General features: G+C 31.5%; 1 protein-coding gene across 1 annotated transcript; it reads left to right on the forward strand.

Annotated features, from left to right (window-relative positions):
- The first annotated feature begins 534 nt into the window (after positions 1 to 534).
- On the forward strand, positions 535 to 6,703 carry Tsp_00263 (putative exocyst complex component 3). Its single transcript, XM_003376048.1, has 21 exons — positions 535 to 660; positions 902 to 1,027; positions 1,149 to 1,255; positions 1,313 to 1,394; positions 1,572 to 1,690; positions 2,129 to 2,212; positions 2,375 to 2,479; positions 2,671 to 2,775; positions 2,832 to 2,904; positions 2,952 to 3,044; positions 3,091 to 3,184; positions 3,236 to 3,306; positions 3,377 to 3,576; positions 3,634 to 3,705; positions 3,764 to 3,916; positions 3,981 to 4,104; positions 4,163 to 4,402; positions 4,890 to 5,149; positions 5,684 to 5,953; positions 6,015 to 6,200; positions 6,286 to 6,703. The coding sequence occupies exons 1-21, from the start codon at positions 535 to 537 to the stop codon at positions 6,701 to 6,703; spliced, it is 3,108 nt and encodes a 1,035-aa protein (XP_003376096.1).
- Positions 6,704 to 7,506: the final 803 nt, after the last annotated feature.

Genomic DNA, 7,506 nt, shown 5'->3' on the forward strand with positions numbered 1-7,506 from the left:
ATCTCTGTTTCTTTAGCATTTTGAACGTTCAGGTTTAAATTCTGTCAACTGTTTTCTGTATATAATTAGGAATAAACCGATTCTAAATTTTATTTAATATTTTTTTATTTTTCAAATAAGTTTTATGATCATAAATGTTGGGTCATGTTTACAGTGCGAAATATCTTGATTATTTTTCAGACTGTGATACAATATTTTCTTATTTTTTTAATGAAATTGGGAAATTGTAATGAAACGAATATTTTTCTTATTCAAATTATTATTCTGTAAATTCAAGATGTTTTATTAAAATGATGACTGATAGTTACGTCTTGCATTATTAATAGTTTAGGTAATGAACCATTTTAATTAAATTGTTAAAGCAATACTTTAATTTTTATTAATACGTGTTTGATTTAATATTTTATAATTATTTATTTTTTAATTAATTTCATTGTTTTTTTGAGAAAGTACTCACAATGACTATGAAGAAATCTTTTTATTTTGTGATTTAAATAGAAATAAGAGAAATCAAAATAATTTTGAAACTGCACAATGGATATGCCAGCACTGGAGGAAGAAGCTTTCTCAGCTGCCGTTAAGCAAGTAGCCGCTATGCTTCGACGACCTGATCAGCTGGAAAAATTAAGCCATTACAAACAACGAGCATTAAGAAAGAAGGTATGAGCTTTTGGATTTGAATTAACTGATTCGCCGTTAACAGAGGTTATTATTTAAAAATTTGGTATTAAATGTCTTCATGTAAATTGTAATGTTGATTGTGACAGTGTTGAATTTATGCACATCTCATGTTTGAAAAGTATGTCGATTTTTAATATCGTAGGCTGCTGTGGAAGCTATGCTCAAAACAGCAGTTCATTCTCAACTGGAAAATGTTCGAACTGGTCTAAATCAATTGCAGCTGATTTCTAAAGATGTTGCGACAATACAAAAGTGCAGTATACAAATAATCAAAGAACTTGATGAGATTCCAGCGTTGAAAAAAAAGTTACAAATTTTACATGAAGAAAATCGAAAACATATTCAGGTTAGAAATATCATTCATTCATTGTTTTATTCATGATTTTCTATTAATTTTATTATGTATATATGATTTAAATGGATATATATTGAAGAATTTTAAAACAGAAATTTGATATCATATTTAGTGCTCCACTGCAATCGAAAATTTAAAAGCGATTTATGAAATTCAAGAAACAGTTGATCAAACGTATGAATTAATCAACACTGGAAAGTTACTTCACGCCCATCAAAAGTAACAAAATTTATCAATTGATTTGTATCTTTGATTTCAATCAATTTAAAATTTCAGTTTAATGGAACTGGAAAATGCAAGGGACAATGTGATGTTTGAAGTTTTCAAAACAAAAGCAGAAAGTTTATACGATCAAAAAGTGAAGTTTGGCAATGAATTTATTCTTATTTGAATGCAATAGCATTTTTCTATTATCCAATATAAATTTTTACTTTGAAATATTCTGTACAATAGAAATTAACTTTTATTTTTAAAATATTATTAGTTTATGCGAAATATATTGTTGGTTTTGCTTTTCAAACAAATGTAAATTTAGATTTTAGCAGATTATTTTTGTGAACTTTTTAAACTTGCCGATGAGCTATCTAAACAGCTCTGGTATATCATCGGACGCACTTTGGAAGCAGTTCGTGGAACGGATCCTGGACCACAGCAGTTGGTTACCTCTTTGAGGATCATTGAACGAGAAGAAAGGTATTTTTTGATTAATATTTATTAATAAAGTAATTGTTGGATTGGTAATTGTATTTTAGAATTGACGAATTTTGTCTTCAACGTAAGAAGGATACCGGCTTTATGCCTGTGGGACGTCCTCGTCAATGGCGTAAGAAGTGTTTTGACGTTTTGACAAATATGGTTAATCAGAGGTTGTTAGTTAATTATTCTAAAATATATCTATATATTATAATGTAATTTATCCTCAGGATCGAAGGAAATCAACTTGAAGATCGTATCCTGCACAAAGAATGGCTTGCCAGATATTTGGAACTCATTCGAATGACTGTTGTTCAAGATTTGCGAGTTGTCAAAGTTATTTTTTTGCCATTGCTTTTTGTCAAATTTTCCTATTTGTTTCTAAATAAATTGTTTTAGAGTGGCTGCACTCCTTGTTTTCCTCCTGAATATCACATTTTTGATCGTGTCTTGTTCATGTATCATACCAGTATTTCTAACCGGGTAAGCTTTAAATTTTCAAATCATCAGGAAAGATAATTATTTATTATCTCATGTTTAGCATTAAAAATTAAAAGAGCGATTGAATTTTTTGTTTCTTGATTAAATCAATATACAATATTATATAAGCAAAACGCTAATGTTTATTTTATTAAATCTATACAGAGTAATGTTTCAGTTGCCGATGAGTATGATTGAGTACGTACTAATTGCAATTAAACTTCTATATTTATTCGTACTGATATTCAGATTTAATTTTTTAACGTGCTTGTAAGTGCACTATATTGTAATTGCATTGTAATATGAATGATATCAGTGTATTGTATTGCAGTTACGCGAAATAGCGGCGGACAGCTTGGAAAAAAATGAACTTATACAATTGTTGAGTTGGTTGCGAATTTACAGGTTATTCAAATGTTTTTGCAGAATTGTTTAATTTTTAAATCACTGTGAAATTTTAGTGGAAAAGATATGCTTGGACATGTAGCGCTTGGTATAGATGCTCAGAAGTTGGTTGCCGATCATCCTTTATTGCCTCGAAAGACTGTCACAGAATTGTTGAACAGGTTTGAGGTGTTAAAGAAAATTAAAAGTTTTAAACTTAATTCATCGACTGTTTTAGATTCATAGAAATAACGAAAAATGATTTGCAAGATTGGCTTGGTCGGACGTTAGTTCAAGAAAAAGATGTATACGTGCGCAATTACTTTCACATATATGCCTGTCTAATTTACACTTTTAGGATTGGTACAAAGGAGCCAGCCCAGAAACTGATTGTTACAATCAATATTATACACCGTTAGCTTCTATTTTATTTCAAATGATAGATGATCAGGTATCAGATGTTTTAAACGACATTTGTACATACTGGGCAGTTTTAGATGCAACTTGGAAAAGAGATGGGAAGTGATACAATCCCTAATATTTTGTTCGTTTGTGTAGAGGAGATGCTTACGTTTACTAATCAGTATAAAGGTAAGTGTGCGTTTAGTTTTTTTTGTAGTAAAATTTGCTTATTTTTTTTAGAGGCATTTCAAGCATTTTATAATAAACATTTCGAGGATCGAAGTCGTTTCAGATATTTTACTCAAACGATGGTAATTACTAAAATTTGAATGTGAGCCTCGTTATATAAGCTTATATTTAACGGCGAAATTTTATTTCTAGGTTTCAATTGCAAATGTATGTTTGATATGCGTAGAATCGTCGGAAAAGCTGAAAACAAATGTTCGCCTATCGGTTCAGTGGGAATCTCCACAGAGCAGCTCAACGCAAGTTGCTAGTCCACGACCGCAGTCGATGAGAGCAGACCTTTTGCAAAATATTGAACAGTTGAAAGATCGTTGGAATTTAAATTCTCAGATTGCGTAATTTTTTTCTTTTGTGTAATTTAATACAATTATATACTGTTTTATTTGCTGTAGAGTGAAATGTTTACTTAGCGAAGTAGTGACAGATATAACTCCTCAACTTGCACTAATTTTATCTTCGAAATGGTACGTATTATTATTTATTATTGAACGTATTATTTTTTTCAGTTTAATATTCTTGCAGGCTGGGAACGTTATCAGCAGTTGATACAATTTGCTTTACAATAGAAGATTATTATCAAGATCATTGTCATTTAAAAGCATCCCTTTTGAATAGTTTGTTGATGGAATTGCAAATTCGAGTGGTACAGGAATACATGAAAGCTTTTGAAGCTCGGTAGAGAATTTCATATTTTTAAGTCTACAAAGGCTATTCGAAAATAAGATTCTTTTTTGTTTAGGCGACTTACTTTTCAAAATTATGAAGAAAGAAAAGCGGCCTCTGATCAGCTATGCAAAGAAGCGGAAAGGATGAAGGAATTGTTCAGTCGTTTAATAAAACAAGAAGATGATTCATCAGAAGAGGTGAATTGATGAGATTCTGAAAGGAAATGAACATTCCTAACTTTTTCAATACTTTTAGTTTGAAACTGTTACAAGCGTTCTATTAGCGGTGGCAGAAGTGATGTCACTTCGGGATAAATCTCTGTTGGCGTTGGAAGTTAGCAGCTTTGTGCAGAAGTATCCAAATATTAGTGTCGAACAGTTGTCTGGCTTGATTCAAATGCGAGAAGATGTTGGCCGTTCTGAAGCACGGCAGTTAGCTCAAGAGATAACAGCTCAGAATAAGCTTAGACCTAAATTGCAGGGGAAAATTGCAAATGTGTTCGATTTTTGATTGACTTTTTTAAAGTTGATTATTTGCCTTATATTTAGTCTTAAATTTTGGAAACTTTTCAATTTGTGTAAGACATGTTTGAATTTTCTTCGGCAATTTCTCAATTCAAAAGGAATACTGTAACTACGTTAATGTACCAAACTTAATTATCATAAATAATTAACATAAAAATAAATAAAGCACAGTTTAATTAATTTGTTGATAATTTATTTGCGTTTCCGTAGATTTATCATAATAATATGCTAATCATGCCATCGTATGGTATCAACAGTCGATTTTGTAAAGTTTCTAAAATTTTTTAAAAAATAAAAATGTATCGCTTTTAATTATAACTAAAAATACTGTTTATATTTATAAACCTTTTTTATTCGACATTGCCATTACAATACATTTGTGTAATACAGTAGAAGAATTTAAATCAAGTTCAACAGAAGGATACTGTATTCGTTAGAAGTATATTTGTGCTTTACAGTTTGTTATTTTTACTTGTATCATGTATAATGGTATCGGTTTACAAACCGCTCGAGGGTCAGGTACCAGTGGTTATGTGCAGAAAAATCTTGCCCATGTAGTGGTGTCTAAAGATAAACAACAATACCGGAATGAAGATGACATCAAACGACTTGAAAGCAAAGTCACGCGAAAACCTAACAAAGAACTGATTTTACACGAGCGAAAGCGAAAGATTGAATTGAAATGTCTGGAAATGCAAGATTTGATGACTGAGCAAAAGTAACCTTTTCTTCAACTTTGCATATGGTTTATTATATTTTGTCATGTTATTTTTGCAGCTAAACGGGCATTTATAGTGTGTTATTTTCAATATTAATGAAATGATGTTTTAGATTATTTACATAATCATATATTGTTGTTATTGTTTTCATATACTGGTGATGTTTATTTTTAATTTAACCATGAAATATGAATGTTAATTGGTGTATTTTTTTTAAATTACTGAATTCACAGTCGCAAAGATGACATGAGTATTTTAACTTTTTTATTTTCGGTTTCGGCTTGTACAGTACTTTTAAAAGAATTGTTTGTGGAATTGTTGTTTACACATGTCCGTATTCTGTGTGTCGCATATCTTGATGCAGTTAAAGTATGTATATTGACAATGAAGTATTAATGTACTGTACTGTAATGCCGTTAATTAACAAAATTAAAAATGAATAACAATAGTGAATTAATAGGCTATGGTTATTATTGAAAAATAGTAGATTCAGTGCAATATTCACAAACTGCATTGCACGTTTATTTTTCAAGTTACCCAGAAGAAGAAATACAAGAGAAGGTGGATAAATATCGGGCATTGTTGAGGAAGAAGTTGGAAGAAGAGGGTGATGTTGATGATGACGAAGAGGCGAACGAAAAAAAGGTTAAAGATAGTCACATTATGGCCCAAATGATGCAAGAAAAAAACGATCGAATTCGAAGAGCTTTGAATATAAAAAAAGATTACGTTAGCGGTGCTGCATTTAAATTCAACGAAAAGAAAGCTGAAATGGCTGAAGTGGCATCTTTGAATAAAAATTTGTCAGTAGATATGTGCATTTTATTGTCAATGAAGTGAACGATGACGTAAAGTTGGTTTCAGGTTACAGCGTCCAGCCGCAGAAGTTGAAAAAAAAGAAGAAGCAGATGAAGAAACGAGCGAGTCATCTTCTACTACTACTACTTCTTCTTCTTCTTCAAGTGAAGACAGTGATAGTTCCGCTGATTCGTCAGATTCAGACGAAGAATCTAGCTCGTCAACATCTACAGTTAGCTCAGATTCGTCAAGGTATTAGCTTATTATTATAATTATTATTACTGTTATTGCTATTAGGTTATGAAATTTTCTTACCAAGTGAGAAACTCTTTTTAAGAGAGGTAAAGCAGAAGACATCTAAACGAGCGTTTCGTGGAGAACCTTCGAAAAGGGATGGAAAAAGACGTCGACGGGAATCGTATGACAGAGAACGATCTCCTCGTAAAGGAAGATCCCCATCTCCGAGAAAGGTTTCCAAGCACTGGGATAGTAGCAGCAAAATAAGTAAAAGTAAAGACAGTGAAAGTTATAGAAAGCGACGCTCGGAAAAGAATAACGACGATCATTTATCCAAGGAAAGACGAAAGGAAACAAAGTCGAGGAATGACTGCAAAAAGCGTCGGCATAAATCTGAATCATCTGGGCGATCATCGTCGTCATCTCCAAGAGCACGACGACATCATTCGAGACATGATGAAAGGAATGGAAGTAGAAAGTTAAAAGAGAAGCATAGAAAAGAAACCAAGCACAGATGAAAAATTGACAGAATTAAGTGCAACTGTGATTGATATAAATTATCTCACGTGCGATATTATTGTTATTATTATTAGGTTAACATTTTTATGGAAACAATGGAAAATATTTTAATAAAATTTCCTTCAGTTGAAATCTGAAGTATTTTGAAGTTCCTGCTTTTCTAAAATTTAACATCAATTTCAGAGATAAAAATTGTGATAGATGCAGATTTACTCCAGATAACGGAGAGCTGAAAACTTATTTTTAACTGCAATTGCTATTTCTTTATATATTGGATAAAGCAGTTGTGTTAATGATGTTCGTGAAAGTGGTTTTATAATAATTATGCATGATCAAAAAAGTACAATATAAAGCATCTTAAAAGTTTAGAACTGCGGTTCAGTATTAAGTTTTTGCATTAATTAACCATAATATATTAGGTGATATGATTTTTTAAAATGTGTTTACAGTAAAGTTCAAATACAAAGGTTTGTTCTTTCTCGGTCCCACTTTTCTCTTATTGGTCTTTGCCCACGCTATTTTATTGGACCGTCAAATCTTTGTTGTATTGGTTTTCATTTTATTGGGCCGTGAAGTCTTTGTCGTATTGGTTTTCCTTTGCTAATTGCTCATTGATTCAAACTCTTCAGTTGTGATTAGCCGCTATGGATTACCCTATCATCAGCGCTCACACGCCGCACGACACCACTTAGCTTTAACAGCAACGAAAAAGGTGAGTTCATGCGAACCGCTACATATAAAATATACATATATATAAATATACCACGCCACGCTCATGTATGATGAGAACATCAGGCGTTTT

This window comes from Trichinella spiralis (assembly GCF_000181795.1).
Source record: "Trichinella spiralis strain ISS 195 chromosome Unknown Scfld4, whole genome shotgun sequence".
In the NCBI taxonomy this organism is placed as follows: domain Eukaryota; kingdom Metazoa; phylum Nematoda; class Enoplea; order Trichinellida; family Trichinellidae; genus Trichinella; species Trichinella spiralis.

Coding starts and splice junctions, on each gene's coding strand:
- Tsp_00263 (XM_003376048.1), top strand. CDS start 535: ATGGATATGCCAGCACTGGAGGAAGAAGCTTTCTCAGCTGCCGTTAAG. Junction 2,905..2,951: donor TTCAAGAAAAAGATGTATAC/GTGCGCAATTAC, acceptor TTACACTTTTAG/GATTGGTACAAAGGAGCCAG. Junction 5,954..6,014: donor GCATCTTTGAATAAAAATTT/GTCAGTAGATAT, acceptor AGTTGGTTTCAG/GTTACAGCGTCCAGCCGCAG.